General features: G+C 41.9%; 1 protein-coding gene and 1 long non-coding RNA gene across 14 annotated transcripts in view; one reads left to right on the top strand and one right to left on the bottom strand.

The window, feature by feature from the left end:
• PLEKHM3 (pleckstrin homology domain containing M3) overlaps positions 1-20065 on the bottom strand; it is a 178235-nt gene that overhangs the window by 57879 nt on the left and 100291 nt on the right. Inside the window, exon 7 of one of the 6 annotated variants that reach the window (XM_072812674.1) lies at positions 2829-19718. The exons of the other annotated variants lie outside the window; for them this stretch is intronic. Coding sequence (XP_072668775.1) covers positions 19647-19718 — 72 coding nt within the window. The 3' untranslated portion in view covers positions 2829-19646. Of the gene's footprint in view, positions 1-2828; positions 19719-20065 lie in introns of those variants that run through there. 6 annotated transcript variants of the gene reach the window in all.
• Positions 1-20065, top strand: part of LOC140625401 (uncharacterized) — a 141118-nt gene that overhangs the window by 73042 nt on the left and 48011 nt on the right. For all 8 annotated transcript variants that reach the window (XR_012024737.1, XR_012024736.1, XR_012024730.1 and 5 more), the window contains one exon: positions 14183-14252. This is a non-coding gene — a long non-coding RNA (uncharacterized lncRNA). The remainder of the gene's footprint in view (positions 1-14182; positions 14253-20065) is intronic.

The raw sequence follows: 20065 nt of genomic DNA, 5'->3' as shown, positions 1-20065 counted from the left end.
GGAAAGAACAGATAGCTAGGGAGTAAGAATGACCATTCTTTTGATAATGTGAATTAAATTATTAACTTTAAAATTAAATTTTAATTTTTTATTAACTTTAAATTATTAACTTTGTACACATGTGTCTATGGCAATTTATTGCTCATTGGTTTGCTACCTTCCATGCCCCATTTTCTTGGCTAAGAGCATGGCAGAGTGGTGTATTTTTGCCTTTAAGGCCTAGTACACAATGCCTTTGACACAGAAAGGTCATGCCATACAGAAAGGCTTTGGGATTTTAACTCTGAAGTCACTACTTAGGTAAACAAGGCTGTCTAAATATATGAGGTTTTTAATTTTGAAATCAATGTCCCCTCTATTTAGAGTAAACAACAGAATTAACATAGGATTTGACCCTCAGAGTGGCTACACGTTATGATTTAATTCACATTGCGAAATATAGTAAGGGAGGACTTACTCATCACTAAATCATCAAATAAATAAGCTAACATCAAAAAGCAGTCGTTCTAGGGGGCTCCTGAGATGGATTAGTTGGTCCTGAACAAGAAAGACATATATTAACATATCCTAAGCTGTTGCCTTTCATGTGTTTCATCCCTTTTGTCCCTGGAACTATATTTAGTACAGAGGGAACAACAGTGCTGCTAGGGCAGTCAAGTAGAAAGAGAGGGTATTAATTTAGTAGATCTTGGTCAAGGTTACATAGGGCAAGAGATAGTGGATAAGTACATGTTGAGTTAGACTACAATATAAGGTCATTTGGGAATTTATAGCAATCCCCAGACCCTGTATTGGGTCTACCTTGATGGTGGGCCTCGTTCAGAAGGATCTGGATTTTTAAAGTATTTGTTTTCTTCAGTCCCTGTCCATTTGCCAAGGAGGGACTGTTTCTTCTACCTCTAGAAGCTGCTTCTTGGTAACACCTTTATTGCTTCTTCCTCCTCTCAGCTCTGGCTGTTTCTTCTTCCAGTGTCCCAAGTTGAACGCTTTAGCTTTTCCCTTTTGCTGCCATCATCTCCCATTTGTAAATTGCCTCCCTTTATGCTACAGACCTCTGAATCTCTAGGCTTTTCTTTTGATCAGGCCAAGTCCTTATGCTCATTTGCTCTGCTTTTTCAGGAAGGTTGCTCAGCTTTTCTGTTGAGTTTTGCATCAAACATTAACTATTCTTTCTTAAAAATATTATCTGTTCTTTCCCACTGCTTTTCTTCCTACACTGTCAAGGACTGTTTGTAAATTCCTTCACTCTACTTATTATGTCTGTAAGCAATAGAATGTTCCAGATGCTAGAAGTCACATGAAGCTGTATCTTTTTTTTTTTTTTTTTTTTTTTGAAGCCGTATCTTCTAATTTCTTTCTGCACCTCTTCCCTAGGACCTACTCCTTTTAGAAAGCTTATCTTGAGTACTTTAGGGGAGACATGAAAAACAGAATAAACTCAGATGCAATGCAGTAAATTCCTTTTCCCTGAGTTTGCATTTGGTCCAGGTAGCTAATGGAAAAGAGTGCCCAGGGGCGCATGGCTGGCTCAGTGGAGCATGCAACTCTTGATCTCAGGGTTGTGGGTTCGAGCCCCATGCTAGCTGTGGAGTTTACTTAAAAAAAAATTTATATATATAATATATATGTATATAAAAAGAGTGCCCAAGGTTGGAGCTCAATAAGCCTTAACTACTAGCAGTGGCTCCAGCTTTTAGTGAGCTCTATGCCTTATCTATAAATGGTAAATGAACACTTGTGGATCTGATTACTTTATAATGATCTGAATAGGTCATTTGTCAAAGTATAATACTGTCCTAGAAATGTCACTTTATGACCAAAATAAGGAGCAAAGTTTCCGTATACATTTATGCAGAACCCCCAGTATGCCAGGGGTTGCTGCAAGTGCTGGGGATACTGGTGAACAACTCAGGCAAGGGCCCAGCTCTTCTGAAGCGATGACTTCCTCTGAGTATTTAAAGACCAAGGAAAACTACTGGAATCATACTGGTCAAGGAAACCAGGTTAAAACCGTCCTATTTAAGGAGGAGTAAACCAATTCGTTGGTGGATATGCCACTATGTTAACAAAAGCTCCACAAAAGCTCCACCTCCCTGAAGTAGGATACACATTTAAGAGTGGGCAGGTTTAAAAAAAAAAAAAATCCTAACCCAACCCAAAAGATAATGGGAATCATCTGTTCTGTTCTCATGTGCAAACCTATAATTTATGGAAAGATGGGAAAGAGAAAGTCCCTGAGGAGACCTAGCCAAGTTCTGTGGTGAAAATTCAACTGTATTCAAAGCTCAGACTGGAAGAGGTGGGGGTGGAGAGGAGCAAGAAGCCGCAGTAAAAATAACATGTCTTGAGGCAGCCAGCTCCTTTTCTTTTCCCCGATTCCAATGCCATTCCTGGGCTGTCCCTGGACCAAGCTGCCTCCCTCCCTTGCTCCTGCCACCCCAGCCCTTCCCCATTCACAGGTTATTAATTTTTCCTCTGTGTTTTTCATTCATTTTTTTAAAGAATTCCAAACTAGTTTGTAGTAATCATTAATTCTGTCACAAGGTAAGGTCAGCAGTATAAAGTATAGGGCAATTTAGGAACCAGGTAGTTAACATCATGTGAGAATGTGTGTTAATGAAACAGCAGGAATTTTCAAATTATGGAAAGGAGACCATTTCCTTAAACGCATAACCACGTATAATATATATTTGTGCACACTTACAAATAAAGTGATTTACTACCAAGAATATACTATAAGACCTGATAATAGAAAAGTCTATCATTCTTAAATGCAATGTTACTGTCATTATCACCCCACCAAATTCTGATTTTTATCTCTTTATCATCATGGCTACATGTTGTCTTTTTTGATGCTATTATCACTGCTTTTTTGGCTAATTTTTACTTCAGAAACAGTATTATAAATATTATAAAGCTATGGTTACTAATAAGTCAACTATTTTATTTTTATTTTATTTTATTTTATTTTTTTTGGGGGGGGGTGGGCAGAGGTCGGAGAGAGAGAATCTTAAGCAGGCTCCATGCCCAGCACATGAGCTCGATCTCACAATGCTGGGCTGAAATCAAGAGTTGGATGCTTAACTGATTGAATCACCCAAGTATTCCTCAATTATTATTTTAACTGTATTTTTTAAAATGCCAGTATTAGTGATTTCCACTGGGCCATTTGAAAAAGCATTTTTATTATACTTAATTTGCTCACATATTTCAATAAAATTTCAATATATATATGTTTTATTGGCTCCCTTATCAGCCATGTGAGGTAAATTATTATCCATGTCAGAGATTGAGAAATTGGGGCCAGCTAAACTAGAAAAGATTGGTGGTAGTGGTGGAAGGAGGATGTGAAATATATATTAAATTGTCCAGGCAGGGAATCCCCATTGTAACATTTCAGTTTCTAATGTCTTTTAAAGTGTTCTTGCTATTCATGGATAGTTTTCACTGTTAGAATAAAACAGAGAAAGAAAGCACCCCTGGTCATAGGGTGCATGATCAAGCTTCACTACAGTGTGTAAATCAACTGAACTTTGTTAATATGACTGTGAGGGACTTCTAACAACAGCACTCCTAGAGTATTTGCTATATGCCAAGCTATTCCCCAGAGCAGTTGACCTATTTGTGACTCCCTTAACCTCACAACCTTATGAGGTAGGTACTTTAATAATCCCCACTTTACAAATAAGGAAACTGAGGCATAACAAGTTAAAGTGATTTGTTCAAGGTCACACAGCAGGTAAGGGGTGCGGCTAAGATGCAAGCCCAGGCTGTCTGGCTCTAGACTCCACGTCCAATCATTACACTACACTGCCTTTCAGAGAGCGTGCTACAGTTAAACAATGGACTGTGGTTATTTAAAGATTTACTTGAAAATCAGTTGTCCAGACTCAGGACTAAGCAGTCCTACAGAAAAACAAAAGATTAATGGTAGTGAGATCTTCAGTTCACACTTATGCAATAACATAGCTTGAATTCATGCATAGCTCCTTTTGAGTACATTCTCATCCTTATCTTCCTCTTCCAGTAACTGACTCATTCATTCACTCCATATTTATTAGGCACTTCCTCTTGCCAGGTATTGTTTTTACTAGTGGAATCTAGGATGGATAAAGACTTGCATTCAACATTGAATTTCCCACTTAATGAATTTTTCTTTTTCTTTTCTTTTCTTCTTTTCTTTCTTTTCTTTTTTCTTTTTTAAAGTAAGCTCTACACCCAACATGGGGCTTGAACTCACAACCCTGAGATCAGAAGTTGTATGTTCTACGGACTGAGCCATTCAGGCACCCTTTGTGGATTATTTTTAAATGCCCTTACAAACTCAGGTAACATTTTAATACCTAACCTGGCAACTAGGCAGATGCACCAGATCCTATATATGAGGGGTTGCTCATTTTTTCCTAAATATATCTCCTGTCCACTCAGAGGACCCGACCCCTTCAGGATACTAGATACTACTGCCCATCTAGAATATGTGTCTTGTCTTACACATTTTGAATCCAGTGCATCACAGTACATAGTACCTAGCACTTAAGAAATTTTTATTTATTTATTAAAAATTTTTTTTTAATTAAAGATTTTTATTATTCATGAGAGAGAGAGAGGCAGAGACACAGGTAGAGGAAGAAGCAGGCTCCATGCAGAAGCCTGACATGGGACTCCATCCCAGGTCTCCAGGATCATGCCCTGGGCCAAAGGCAGGAGCCAAACCATTGAGCCACCCAGGGATCCCCTTAAGAAATTTTTAGAAGGTCGTGAAATACAGTCCCTAAATTGAGGAGTGCTGGTGCTTTCCTGAGGTGGTCATGATCATTTTTTTTTTTTTTTTTTTTTTAAAGAAGCTAGTATTTTATTGTGGTAAATGTATATTTACCATTTTGGGGCATATCTCATAATCCCTTTTGATTGGTTATACCTCATTGATTATTTTTCAGAATACTGCAACTTCGCCTCCGCTGTTACCCACTTTGTGGGTAATAAAAGGTAATAAAGTCTCACTTCAGACAATTAGTTGGTTTCCCTAATTAGCACAGCCAGCCCCATTAGTACCGTAGGAAGAGAGGACTTCAGTCCCTGTGATGCCCCTTCCCACCCTTGATGGATTCAGAAGCTAGCTCCAAGGTCTGAAGTTTCTTTGCCTTCCTCATCCTAAGTAGCTGAAGCAACTTGTCTCTCCACCCCTTTCATTATCCCATTCTGTCCACCATCAGTGGGGTGGAGACTCACAGCTTATAAGTGTGCTGAAGAAAACCCCAGAGGCAAGAAACGAGAATAACTTGCTCGTGCTAACAAAACAAACCAGAATACACAGCAGGGGCCAGGACCTCACAGTAGCTGGCTTCCAAATCTTTCCTTATCCCAAGGAGACAGACTGCCTGCCTCTCTATTCTAAGCTCAGGCAATGTGGCTTAAGCAAACTCATAGAAGGAACTCAAGCCTCAAGATCCATTTTCAGCTTCTCCCAGATCCCAAATGTGCCTTTTTATCCTTACTCCATCTTGCCCAGCCAAACGTGAAAGCCTGTGTAAAGACCATTACATGTCTCGCTTTGAAAGGACTTGAATGCCCTTATGAACTAGCTCCTGGCTGAAATCTTTGGTCCCATGGAGACAGAGAAAGCAGCAGCCAGTTGGAAAACAAAAAAAGAGTTGTTATCTTTATGTCAAATTAAACTCAGATCTGCTTAATATCTTGGCCAACTTATGCCACAACTATTTTGGCCCTTTCCGCTACCCCAAAGCCTTTTGTGGCCAAAATGTACCATTGTGCTGCTGTTTGACACTGTGTGCCAGCAGGCTTCTGTGCCAAAGCCAAGTAACACCCTTCCTTCTTTGGGTTGTGGGGTAGCAGGGGAGGGTTTCTAATTCCTTTTGTGACCACTGACTAAGAGCTGAGTGGTCAACAATTTGGTAAATTATATACACACCTAAAATGTCAGCTGCATCAGATTTTTGTTCTCTGTTGTTCCAGTAGCTGAAAGGAACCTTTAGGCCGAAGGCAATTCTAGGAGAGTTAGGTTTTCTAACCACATTCTGTGGGAGGAATGGTAGCAGAACTCTAGGCACACAGGATCCTAAGCAGCAAAGAATTATCTTTGATAAGGATATATACCAATGATTCAAACCAATGGCAAGGAATGGGAATTCAAATTAGCCAGTTACGAACACACACACAAAGAGAAAAAGAAAGAAGCTCTACCACAAAAGTCCTTTTTGGAAGCAGACTAGCTAAATACATAAATATATAAACACACTGACACAGGTCAGCCCTAACTATGAATGTAGAATATGCTAAGTCCAATCCTTTAAAAAACAAAACAAAAAGGAAATTCATAGTATCATAAGTCCATATGCAATTAGCATGTTCTCCCTTTGGGACTATAATATATTCTGTGCGCTATTCAGTTTTTTCTGGAATTTTGCTGTTTTTGACGACTCACCAGATTGGACAGAATGAAAATATTTTGACCACCATGGCAGTGGTTGAAACTGACCTGTAAAAATTTTAGATGCCGTGGACTATTTGGGGGGGAATCTGGGCCTGACCACTATGATCACAGCATCTATACTGACTCTCCTGGGCACTGGAATTTTTACATATGTGGTGCTGGTACTCTGAGGCTAGTGATGGGTATAATTTACATAGCCCTGTTCCCCTCTTTGCCTTCTATTCCCTCCTTCTACCCAGTGGTAAGACTTGGTGGAGCTTCAGCCACGTAGGGCTTTGCCTTGCTGCCAGGTAGATCTAGGATGTCTCTAGAAATAATGTTAGTGCTGGCGGGAAATAGTACAATGTAGTGGTTTCAAGTTTGTGCCCACTGGAGTAGGGAATCCTTCAACAGCAGGGGTAGGGACACCTGGGTAGCTAAGCGGTTGAGCGTCTGCCTTCAGCTCACAGCGTGATTCCTGGTCTGGAGATCGAGTCCCACATTGGGGTCCCTACGAGGAGCCTGCTCCTCCCTCTGTTTATGTTCCTGCCTCTCTCTGTGTCTCTCTCATGAATAAATAAATAATCCTTAAAAAAAAACCCAGCAGGGGTAATCAAGCAGCTGGTCATAGAGGTTATTCTTTGATAAGTCTCCAATAGTTCATACAAAACTGAAACAAAAGAGGATATGTGCTAGAACTGGACAGCTTGGGTTAGATGACTTTGGGCAAGTTCCCTTCATTTGTAAAAGGTGGGTAATAGTACCTATCTCAGAGGGCTATTGGGATTAAATGAGATAATCCACATTTAGAAAGGGTCTGGCCTAAGGTAAGCAACTCCATAATCATAATAAAAAATCGCGATGATTAATTAGAACACTGTTCTCATTTTACAAAGAATTTAAGCACCAGAGATATTATGTGACTTGGTAAAGGATGAACTATTGTCACCCTCAATTTTCTGAATGTCCCTCTCCTGCCTCCCTGATTAAGTGCTATGAAATGAGGCACCTTGTCTTCAGTGAGGCTGTGCCTCAACAACTCTGGGATGAAGCAAGCAGACTCAGAGTCCTGGCCCTTTCTTGATCCTTCTGTCAGATGATCAGTCCCTGCCCCCAGCTGGCAGCAGGCAGAGAAAAGAGAAAAAGATGAAACTCAAATCAGTAGTTTTACTACCTGGGATTGCTTGGACTTTTCTCTCTGTATCCTTGACCTCTGTTCAACCAAGAACCCATTCAACAACATCCTTCCCCAGATTCCGTTTCTCTTCAGGCCTAAGCCTTCCCTTAGGATGCCCCATTCTTTTATTGTCCTTTACCTGACCTGCAACGGCTCTCTGCTTTTAGCCCTGACACAAATGTCAACTCCTAGTTCACCAGATAACCTGAATGATGCTGCCCGTTTTAGTAGCAGACTCACTAGACAGCCTATTAACTTTTGCACATTTTCATCGGCCAGCTTTTGTGTGCTGGGCACTATTCTGACTGCCATTAGATGGTAAGGTATTATGCAGTTAATCTGTCTTTAAGGGCTATATGAAATTAGTATTCTTTGGTTTTCGTAAGCTGTCCTTCAGATCCTATTTGTGAAAATGCTTAAAACTGCTACTTAAGGACAAAAAGTCAAAACATCTGTTGATCTTTGGCAATTGGAAATCTTGACATTTGTCCCTCGGGACTGAGGGAGCAGATATCTGGCTTTCATTCCAGGTTTTTCTTGCCGTGCCCAGAGCCCAGTGATGAAAACTGGCAAGAAAGTCCCAGATAGTAGATAGGTAAATGTAGAGTGGCTTCTACAATGTAATCACTTCTCAAGGATTATGGAACCAGGGTCTTAGAGCTAGGAGATGCTGTAAAAATTGTTTAATTCCACCTTTTCACTCCACGAATAAGGAAACTTAGGGCTCCAGGAAATAGAGTCTGAGATTTTTGTACGAAGCCACAGCTGGAGGAAAAAAGTGGTCTAAGTTGGAAGTACTGTGTGAAATTGTCATTTGAAGATGTCCTATATCTCCAACACATGGGTTAACAGGATTGAGAATAATCCCTTCAGGGGTTAAAAATCCATTAAAAAAAAAAAAAAAACCAACTCCGTTTTTGTAAAGCTGTAAGAAGGGACTGGGATGAGGATATTTTCAGAGGTAGGCTGTGTTTCCACTCCTAAGATTTAATGGAACACATGCATTCAGGGAGATGCGTGGAATTTCAACACAATTCAACATCAGTTAATTCTAAGAGTAAAGGTCCTTCAGTCCAGCTCCCTTCCACCTGCACGTTAAAGGAAGCTAGAAAGCCAATTACACTCACAGCAGGGCCTCTCCCTGACTGCAAAGGAAGAATGTACTGCAAATTCTACGTGTGCTTTACAAGCTAGTAAAACTATAATTGCAGGTGGGAGGGAAACATGGGTTCTCTTTGTTTCTGCCAACAGTTCAGTCTGGTAAGCTCCACCCTTCTATAGCTACAGAAACAGTGTGGACTCCGTCTTTTTTAAGCTAAAAAAAAAAAAAAATACATTCTATGATTCTACAAACTTAGAGCATACTTTTTGTTAAAATTGAAAAGATGATCTGTGTACAACCCACCAAAAGGGCACGCATTCTTCTAAGAGACAGATGCTGAAGGAGCCTACCTTTTTGCGGGAAGCCCAAACTCAGCTTCTGGTTCACGTGCTAAAGGCCTCTTAGCAAGACCAAAGAAAGATGGTGAGCCTGGGAGGCCAGCATGTGATTTGTACTTGTTCTATCTAGCCTGGCCCTCTGGGGAGGTCTCACTGCTGGTCCAGCTTGGGGATGGGGATGGGGGTGGGGGGGTGGGAGGCTCTGGAAGAGCAGTTCCCCTGTGGGGCCACGGGGAAGGTCTGGTTTAGGACCATCCTGGAAGCAGGAGGAAACCCACCAGGGTTTCTCCACTTTCCCTATCACGGTGCTAGTCAACACAAGGACTGTATAGCTGCTGCTGCTGCAGGGTCCTGTGACCCAGAGCCCATGCAGAATCTGAGGGGCAAAACAGGTATGGCAGGCGTGACTTCTGTGGTGGTGGCTGCGTCCGGGGTCCACTGATGCAGTGTCTTGGTGGCGCCCAAGAAAGCACAGGGAACCACTTATGGAAGGTCCACACCTCGTAGCCATCACTAACCCTGGCACTCGTGCCACTAGTGAAGCTCGTAGCTCTTAAGCCCCATGTGTCAAACAGTGTTCTGAGGGCCTTAATGTCTTCAGTCCTCTAAACCTCTTGGCAACTTTTGGGGAAGGTACAGCTATTACCCCCAACTTCGGAGATGAAGTGTTTCTTGAGTTATGAAGAGAAGAGACTTGTCCAAGGTCACCCAGTGAGTCTGGAGCGAGCTAGCACTCGAATGTGGGCAGCTAGGCTCTGAGTGTATAACCCTGTACCATCCAGCCCTTCTGCAATAGCCAACATCGGGTATCATCACCCTTCTGGAGATCTTTGTGCCAGGCAGAAACTTCATCCTATGTTGGCCTCACAGTGGCCTGCTGGTCTCCTAAAAGCTCCTGATGGCCATCTTCATTTTGATTTGTATTTAATTTTCCACCTCACAAAGCAGTCCCAGAGAGAGGGAATCTGGTGATATCTCTTGAATATGATTTATTAATCAACAGCTCGAGAAAATGGAGGGCTTCCTTGCTGCCACCTGACCTTTGTCTTCAGCCTTCCTAATGTTTGCATTGCTGCCCTGACCTTGCAAAGTGACCTGGAATAGCTGGCCTGTTTCCTTGTGTGTGTCTACTTTGAGGGTCCAGCTGTCAGCCTGTGCAAGTCTGTCAATTAGTATCTCAAGAGTTTAGGATGGGGTCCGGAGCCTTTTGAGGAGCACAATCTAACACCAACCTCCAAATTCCTTCTCGTAATTGAGCATTCATTAGTTTTGGAGGAACAAAAGCAGGCATTCTCTATTATAAAGCAGAGGTCAAAACCAGTGGCTATGTTTTGTTTGGCCCGCAGAGTGTTTAAATATTGAGAAATTTCACATAAAAATACGGATTTCCGGCTTCTCTTGGAAAATGGGAAGAGATGACAACTCTGGGGCCACTGAATAACAGCTGTCCCCTTCAGAGAGGGACAGCTCTCTGGTTTCTCCTCACGACCTTAAGTCTCCCCTTGGGCCTGCCTCAGGCACGGATGCCACTTGCCTGGCCCCTGCAGGGACCCTGCTCTAAAGCCATATGGGTCTCCTTTAAATGCAGAATGGGATGGTTAGGCTGCCCCTGCGATGTGTTTGGCATGTCAGTACAGAACCAGGAGAGAATGTTCTCAGAAGGCAGGTAGGCGCTATGCTTTTTCGGTCCTGTCCCCAGTACCTGGCACAGTAAGTGCTTGGTACATAATACAACATTTACCACTTCTTGTATGGATAGATAAATGAATGACTGGCTTTCAGGAAAAAAGTGAATTTCTGAATGACAAGGAACCTGTTCAACAGCTAACAGAAGTCTAGGCTTATTAATGCTTCAGCAGCTTTCTGAGTGACTCGTGCTGCTCCCTATACCTCTCCTTGATTTGTTGGGCTATAAAGAGCTTCCCTGCTGTCACAAGTGATGTTAATCTTGTTTAAAATTCTAGGAGCAAATGTGTTGATGGTTCACCAGGATTTAGCCAGAAATTTAAAAACAAACAATAAGAGAAGCTGCCCTAGATGGCCTTCCACTTTTTCCTCAGAAAGATGGGGGCAGTATTATTGAAAAGCAACAAGTTCCAAATGTAGATGGAAGTGCAGGCCACCAACTGATGCCGCCAAGGACTTCATCAAAGACATGTGTATTAATGCTGTCTTGTGAGCCTGCCATCCTGCTCCATCTCTGGAGCAACATCAAGTGAATGAACTTTGTGAAAACCTCCTTAGCCTTTAACACCTGACTAGACCTGATCCCTGAGGCCCCTTGAGGACCAACTATAAATGTGGCAGAGTAGCTGGCATGAGGCATCAAGGATAAAGTCCTGCTGGATGTCATTAGGTTAAGTACAGTCATGGGCAGCCTCTACCAGAAGTTCTTGGCACAGACAGTATAGGAGTTTGACCAGAATCAGTAAGAATTAGTAGTCTTTTTCTGAGTAAATGAGCTGCTTCAACTTCAGGGCCAGCATAGCTCTGGGGACATAGCGCCGTACTTAACATCTGAATGAATGAATGAATGGAGAGGAGACACCCAGCCAGAGGTTTGGTGACTGAGAATTTGACTCCTGTTTCAGCAGCACAGGTAGAAAAAATATAAACTTCAAGTTCTTTGTAGCTCTAGCCTGAAGACTTTTTCACAGACTTTTTTTATTACATTCATTTCTGAGGAAAGTAAAGTGATCCCATCATACTCATTCCATGAATGTTTGTTGAGACAATTTATCAAAATAATCCTGAAGCATGCAGACAAAATGTTCTTCAGAAATGTCAAAGTCAGTAATGAAAACTTTTCCCTGTTTGCCTCCATGACAGAAACATGCAGATTAGATCGTTGATGGGTTTGAAATGATCAAGGCCTGAAAGTTCTCTTCCCATTCCCCTCCATCTGGCTTCTGCCTATAGGCCCTCACATTTTAACTTAGATCGCAGCCTCCAGGAAGCCTTATAACAGTTCAGTTAATGGTGTTCCAGTGACCACTGCTGCAAAACAAAATACCCCAAACCTAGTGGTATAAAACAATCATTTTATTCTCAGAATTTGTGGGTCAGAAGTTTAGGCAGGATATAGTGGAGATGGCTTTTCTCTGCTCCATACCTGTTGCATCTAGAGATGGGAATGGGAATCCTAGAGATGAGAATCCTTTGAAAGTATCTCCATGCCTAGTAGTTGACGATGACTGTCAGCTAGAATGACTACATGTGACCTCTCCTTGTGGTCTCTGTGCATGGGCTGGTTTAGGGTTCCTTACAACATGGTGTCTGCATCCAAGAGTGAACAGCTGGGTTGAAGCTGTACCATCTTTTATGACCCAGCCTTGAAAGCCACATAGCATCCTAGCATCACTTCCACGGTTCCAAGCCCAGCCAAATTCAGGGGAAGGGAACACAGACCCCCACCTCTTGATGGGAGGAATGCCAGAGTCACAATGCTGCAAGGAGGGCATGTGGGATGGGAGATGTAGTTAAAACCATCTTTGCAAACTATAATTTATTTCCAAAGTACTGAATGTGGCAGAAGTGATGGCTATCAGACTTGCGAGGCAAATACCTACAAAGGATAGCTTCAGATCACTCACAAGGCAGCCTGCAGTGAGGGCCCATGTGAGGAGGAACAGAGGCCTCCCACCAATGACCAGCATCAACTTTAGGTGGGAGTAAGCCACCTTGGAAGCAGATGCTCCAGCTCCAGTTAAGGCTTCTTCCAATGAGTTCTCCCAAACAACATCTGGACTACAACCTAACAGGGCTGAGCCTGAAATGCCCAATTAAACTATTCTCAAATTCCTGACCCACAGAAACCATGGGTGAAAAGGCTTTACTTTTGTTTGAGGTTACTGGGTTTGGGAGTAATTTGTCATATATCAATAGACAACTAATGCACAGACTTATGCCCCACTAAGCAACCACTGGTGTGGCAGTTATTTCCCTGACCGCATGATAGATTGGGTCTGATGCCAATCCATTCTTGCCTGTTCCCAACGGCTAACCACATTTGTGTGTGAAATGGCAGGCTGAGGGGCTGGGCAGGGAGGGTCTGATTCCACCAATAGTAAGACTGACGCTCACCTTACTCTGTATCTTTAAGTAAAGTCTTTGAAATCAGGCCCTCTCCTTGCCGGTATCCTAGCTGCTTTTTTTTAGAAGTGGGAAACAACAATAATACAAACCCCATATCAACAACAACCAAAAACCCAGCTGATTGGAAGCCAAAGTAGAAGCAGGGCTTCCAGGGAAACTGGCTTCCAGGAAAGTGATTTTGGCACTGAGCACCTCCCAGTTCTGTGGCTGCCACCTCATCTATTATCATGGTGCTTACACTTGGGCTCACTTATGGCTTCTGGGAATCTTATCTCCCCCAAGCTCTTTCTCACCTGGAGGATGTGGCTCTCTATCCAGCACTTACAGCATACGGTCCACTTTCTGCCCCGGATTCCCAAGAAGAGCAACACATTGTGCTCAGCTACCCACAGTTTGTGCCACAGCCCCTGCCCTGCCCACCTTCCCCAATCCTTCACTGTGTCTGTGGACGTAGCTGGGTGAGGTGCCCAGGTCTGCAGACAAAGTGTTCTCTGAGCAAAGAAAGACTAACCAGCTGGCATAAAAAATTATCTGTATCACCACCTTGTTAAACCCTTGCTTTTACCCACTCGGCTAACTGGCTCTATTGCTAAAACACCAATAAATCAATAGTCAATACCCCAAGGACTGAAGGCCTCCTGCCGAGGAGTCAGAAGGCCCAGGTTCCAGTTCAGGCACTGAGCATTAGTTGTCACTTCCCCTTCCCCCTGGCTGTCAGACGTCCTGCAAGACTGAGCATGAGGCCTGAACTATTCAGCGCATACTCAAGATACACCTCTCCTAAGAAACCGTGACTTTGCATTTGCTCTAGTACCAGCCTGCCAGTTCTTCAAACAACATTCAGTTCCTTCCCTTTACTCTTGAAACATGCGTTCACTTTTGAAATATCTGGTTATTTAAAAAGGCATGATTTGTGGGGCCCCCCCCCCAATAATTTATGTTCCTCCTTCCTAACTCACTGATTAGAACAACTCTGGCTAAAGTAGCTAACAGAGATTTAGTGATGTTTTAATGGAGGCCTCATTCCTATCTTGCTCCAGATTACCTCAGAAGTTTCTGAAGGCAATGATGGCTGTGGCAGACACAGGCCCTGGACGTGGAACAACACAGGCAAGCTGTCACACTTTGTTTTTCTGCTTGTTAAATCCGAATGCTCCTAATTAGTTACCCTGCCCGCTAACGCAGGGGTGGACAATGGAGCAGGGATCAGGGGTGCTGAGAGGCTATGAATACAAGTTCCTCAGGCTGCTGAAGCTTGGAGACTGGTGACTTGGTTGTGGGCACCGAGGCGCTGTCTCCCTGTGGACTGTGGATTCAAAGATGTCAGCCTTGTGTGAATAAAGGTCATCACCTGTTGCTTCTTCGGTGAAAGGGCAGCTGTGCTGGGTGCCCACTCAGGCTCGGCCTTTGTCTGCTGACTCTGAATAGCGCCCACAGAGAATAACTTTCTCTGGTTGTTTGCTTGGTGGGGCAGGGCCATGCAAAATTACTCACATACTTCCTCAAAGAATTCAGCAAAGTGTGTTTTTAAAAAGTTCCCTCGAAATGTCTTAAACATTGCCTTTGGTGACTGTCCTCACTAGCTAGAAAACACTACATAACCTTCATGGTAGGACCACCGTTTATGTTATTGTTTCTGGTGACCATTTTGACAAATGCTTAGATCACTGAGATGACAACGCCTAAGTCATATGGGTGTGGGGGACTAGTGAAAAAGTTAACTGAAAAGTTGGCTAGCTGTTCAGGAATGTTTAGTGTTTGGAAAGTTTGCAACAATGAACAACGTGCCATTATCCCAATGTATAAAAAGCACGGATTTTATTTGGTTTTAGAATTCTGTGCATTGCTGTTTTACAGAGAAGCATTTCTAATGTTTTGTTTCGGGTCTAACATTAAATTAGTTTGTTTTTCTCTGGGGAGAGTGTGTGCTAATACACACTGGGATAGTGTATATATATTCATCCATCCTTCCATTCATCCATCCATCCATCTGTTGATACATTGAATATTTACATGCCCAGTTGCTTAGCATAAGCGCTTACTGCTTTAGCATTCTAGGCAACTCTAGAAAGGTAGGCTGCATTTGATTTACCTCTCTCTCTTCATGGCTCTTGATTGCTATGGACCCTCTTCTCTGGCATCCTTCCCAATTCACATCTTGTTAGTAAGTACAGACAACATTCCAGACTGTTCCATCTTCTTTCATCATCATATCTGCTGAAATGTATCTCCCCTTGAATACCATCCCATGCTTTTAACTTATTAATAAGATGAAAGAATTTGTGCCAAAATAATTTATTCTCCTCAGGTAATATTTTGTATTACTGGAATCTAAATTGCCTTAACTTGAAGGTAGGATCTAGTTTGGAAAATTTAGGGCCCTTGGAAGATGGGTGTATGTGTTGGCAGGTAGGTGGTAGGCGGTGGAGCAGGTGGCTAGGAGGGGCTAGTCTAACCAGCTGCCTCACCTGTGGGATCATCCAGTATCCTTTCTCATGAATCACATACAAATGGAATCATTCAATGCTTAGCTTACATATGCCCTAAAGGTGAGTAACACCAGAAGATTTAGTCATTAATATACATTTTAGGTTTTGTCACAAGAGCACTGCTTGCCAAAATTCAGAACATAAATGTGATCTTTCCTTTCAGCAAGTAGAAGGAACTTGAGAAGAATTCTCTTATCACTTACACCGTCTGAGGAATGAGCTATTAAACCAGGGTTCTGATTTGCTCCTTAAGAGCAACTATGATCTCTTGAACATTACTTACATATACTAATGTATTCTACTGGTACAATGTGGAATTTTCTTATCAGCAATGTAAGTAAGGAGATGGTTTGTCACAGACTTTATAGGGAAAGGAGAGAGCTAATACAGAAAGCTAATGCATTGAGAGTTCTAGTATTGTTCCTACTCTCTCATTGGGGCTTATCTTTTTATTGTATTCCTATCTTAAAGCCTTCCTGTGGACTTGTGATAATGCTGGATAGACAGAAAATAGCAAGACACAAATTCCATTCTACTTCCCCCTCTTAAAGTATCAATGTAGGAGAAAGCTCTTAAAAAGCAGTGCCTTAGTTTCCCCATTCAAAACATGCCTCAGTACTGTCCATTCATTTACATAGGCTTCATCCTTGTCTGCCCAATCCTTTAGACTGAACTCCTCTCAGTTAAAAAAAAACCAAAACACTGCATTCACACCTCCTCCAGAAAGTTTCTGCTTATATGATTTTATTTTTTTAAAAAATCAGCAGTATGTTAGATTTACATTCAAAGAACACGGATTGAATAATTTTTTTCTAACAATATCTATGAGCTGAACAGAAATTCACCTGAAATTCTAAACTGAAGAAATGAAGGGCTCAAGTCACCGCCCCTCCAAGTTCCTAGGATTTGAAGAGCCTATGCTCCCATATTTTACCTTCCTTGGACCTGCTACAAGGCACAAGTACTTGGTTCTATCTTACGTGTGACATGTTACAATGCTATCAACTGATTATAGTCAGGTAATGACCATAGTGTTCAACTACTACCTTTATGAGGTACTAGTAAAACCCAGCAAACAATTTAATGACTGGTGAAATAAATCGACAATTAGGAACTCGGCACCAGCATAAGCTACAAATTTTGCCAATAACTGGCACTCACTGGCTAGCGGGCAGGCAACTACAGCTCTCAGAACAACTGGAGGGAGTTCCTTTTGCTAAGCAGTGTCCGTCTGTGCTATTATTTGTTTCCTTATATCCAAGTGTACAGGAGTAAAGGAGAACACCTGCAAGGAGGCCAGTAAATTCAAATAATGAGAAGGGGGGGGGGGGAGGATGGTCTTGAATGAAACTTCAGAAGCATTACAGTAGCTTAAAATCTTTAGCCAAATTGTTGAATTGAGCCTATCTCCTAAACTTTGGGATTAATAAATATAAAAATGAAAACAGAGATGTAAGAAGAGAGCAAATTTTTTGGTTATCAGAATTATTTTTTAAAGATTTTATTTATTCATAAGAAACAGAGAGAGAGGCTGAGACATAGGCAGAAGGAGAAGCAGGCTCTTTGTAGGGAGTTCAATGTGGGACTCGATCCCAGGACTTTAGGATCACGCCATGAGCCAAAGGCAGACGCTCAATCACTGAGCCACCCAGGCATCCCGGTTATCAGAATTCTTTTAGCATCTTTATCTTAGGTATTACTAGTGTTTTGTGTATTATTTAAGATTATATATCCTTAAGTTTTAAGTGTCCTCCTTTACCGTGATTATTAAGTTCTTAACTTTTTTGATTTTTGGAGAGGGAGATGTCCACATTTTGTTTTTGAAATAAAAGTGAATGGATAAAACCAAATTCACTTAAAAGGAATTTGTAGAAAGCAATCTATGCCTTTAGGAAGGATATTTATATTATCATTATTCAAGATCTAGAACTCTTCAGTTACTTTAGTTTATCTTCTACTTATCTGCAAAACTTGTAAACTGAAAATCATTTTTCTATAGTTATTTTATGTGACCTGCTTTTATAGAGATCTTTATTTTAGGAGTGTGAAGGATAATGGAATGGGGGGAAATAACCTACTCTGAAACTCCTGAAGCTGACGTGACACAGGATGACCAAGAAACCAGACATAGGCCAAAATAGGGCTGGCAGCTGGCTCCATCAGTAGGCCGGATTGCCTGCTGTCCCCAACACACTCTGTATGTTCTCCCTTGTGTTCCCTTCTTACGTACTCACAAGAACAATTGAGTTTCAGAAAACATGCCTGAAATTTACTCAGAAACCAAGGGAAATTGAGGTGGAGGGGCCTTTCAGTACTGATAGCCTAGATGCAGACAGATCAAAAGCTAAATTCAATTTAAACCACCTCAGGCAGAAAAAGTAATTGAATTAAACTTCCTCTAAATATGATAAGTTTGGGGATCTTAAAACCATGCACAAAGGACCAGGTTAGAGTGAGCTGTTGCGTATTAAATGGATGCACAGAGCTCTAGCTGGTCCACGACCCCCCGCCCCAGGGAGTTTGATGAGCTGCTCCTGATTGTCTCTATCACTTTACTACTGAGGCTGAAAACTGATTAAGCTGCTTATGGGGCTCCAGGGGCTAATGGTCTGGCCCACCAGGAATACTGCTGTCACTGACTTAAGTAAGCTGCGTGACATAGTGGTTTGGTTATTACAAGGGGGAGAAAAAGTCTGCAAGGCTCAGGAAAGCTTTAAAAAGCAGGTTTTATCATGTGAAATGGATATACTACTTTGACACCCTAAAATGAATATGGAATTTCTCTGATTCTTTCTCCTCATCTGGTATCAAAATTCATTTTTGAAAGGCTTCCTCAAAGAGTACTCACGTTGGACCCCACCCATTGTTTTTCTAAAGTACCCTTACAAGACTATATGCATGCCTTTAAACATACTTCTCAAGTGGGTCCTCAGATACTACAGTCAGGTAGAGTCCTGGAAAATAGCTAAGTGAATAATGGGTATTTTGATCGATTTTCCTCCTTGCATGCCACTGGGCAATGGTAATTAAAAATATACATTTTCCCACCCTAGCCAGCAGATCACTACTGCTTGATTATGTAGTAAAGGGTCTGCAGGACTGAAGAAGTGAGAGGAGCTGATGTATGCAAACAAGTTCAATTAGATGCATGCATGGAAATTAAAACACTACCATTCTCTTGGACCTTTCCAACTAAATGCTCTAAAAATAAATGCTTTAAAATAACTTTCATCCCTTAGGGTATACAAAGAAAACACAAAAGTCTTTAAGTTAAAAAGCAATAGCAGGGACGCCTGGGTGGCTCAGTGGTTGAGCATCTGCCTTCCACTCAGGGCATGATCCTGGGGTCCTGGGATTGAGCCCCATGTTGGGCTCCCTGCATGGAGCCTGCTTCTCTCTCGGCCTGTGTCTCTGTTTCTCTCTCTGTGTCTCATGAATAAACAAATATAAAGTCTTTTAAAGAACACACACAAAAAGTAATTTAAAGTCTTGGAAAATGACGGAAGGATCTGAACAGTTTTTTAGTTGACCTCTTTTCCCTGGGTAACGCAACCAGTGAGGAAAACAACAAACAGAACAGAATTGGTGCAGTTTGAAATGCTCCAAAAGCTGTCACAATTAATTATTTTTTAAAATTTTGACTCTAGAAAGAAGTTCTGCTTTCAGTTAGTGTCTAAAAGCTTCTGAGGGAGTGAGTTGTTGATTTAAATGATTAACTGAAGCTTACCATATTCAGAACTTTGGGTTGAACAGACAAAATGTTGGTTTTCTTCCTGGTTGCTAACCTGGTCAATTATTAAAAGGACAAGAACTAGGAAAAGTTTTAAAAGATGGTTTTTGACTCTCATATGCTTCCTTATGTTTTATTAAACTTTAAAGTCCTCCAACTGTTTGACCTAAGCACAAGTCAGAGTTTCCTTGAGGCAATGCCTTTTAGATCTTTTTTTTTCCTTGTACAATTTTTATTGAGATGTAATTCACATGCCATAAAATTCACTCTTCTCAAGTATACAGTTCAGTGGGTTGTGGTATATTCACACAGTTGTGCAACCATCACTTCCATATAATTCCAGAACATTTTCAGCAGCTGCAAAGGAAACTCCGGGCCATGAGCAGTCACCCCTCAGTCCCTTGCTCTTCCCAGGTGCTGGTAACCCCTCCTCTATTTTCTGGCTCCATGAGTTTGCCTATTTTGGACATTTCATTTAAACAATGTCAAGGGCAGCCCGGGTGGCTCAGCAGTTTAGCGCCGCCTGCCTTCAGCCCAGGGTGTGATCCTGGAGACCCGGGATTGAGTCCCACGTCAGGCTTCCTGCATGGAGCCTGCTTCTCCCTCTGCCTGTGTCTCTGCCTCTCTCTCTGTGTCTCTCATGAATAAATAAATAAAATCTTCAAAAAAATAAATAATGTCGGAAAACATATATTCTTTTCTGT

The sequence above is a fragment of the Canis lupus genome, chromosome 36 (genome assembly GCF_048164855.1).
Source record: "Canis lupus baileyi chromosome 36, mCanLup2.hap1, whole genome shotgun sequence".
Lineage (NCBI taxonomy): Eukaryota > Metazoa > Chordata > Mammalia > Carnivora > Canidae > Canis > Canis lupus.
The sequence above is the reverse complement of the archived record's forward strand: the minus strand, read 5'-3'. Positions and strand labels throughout refer to the sequence as shown.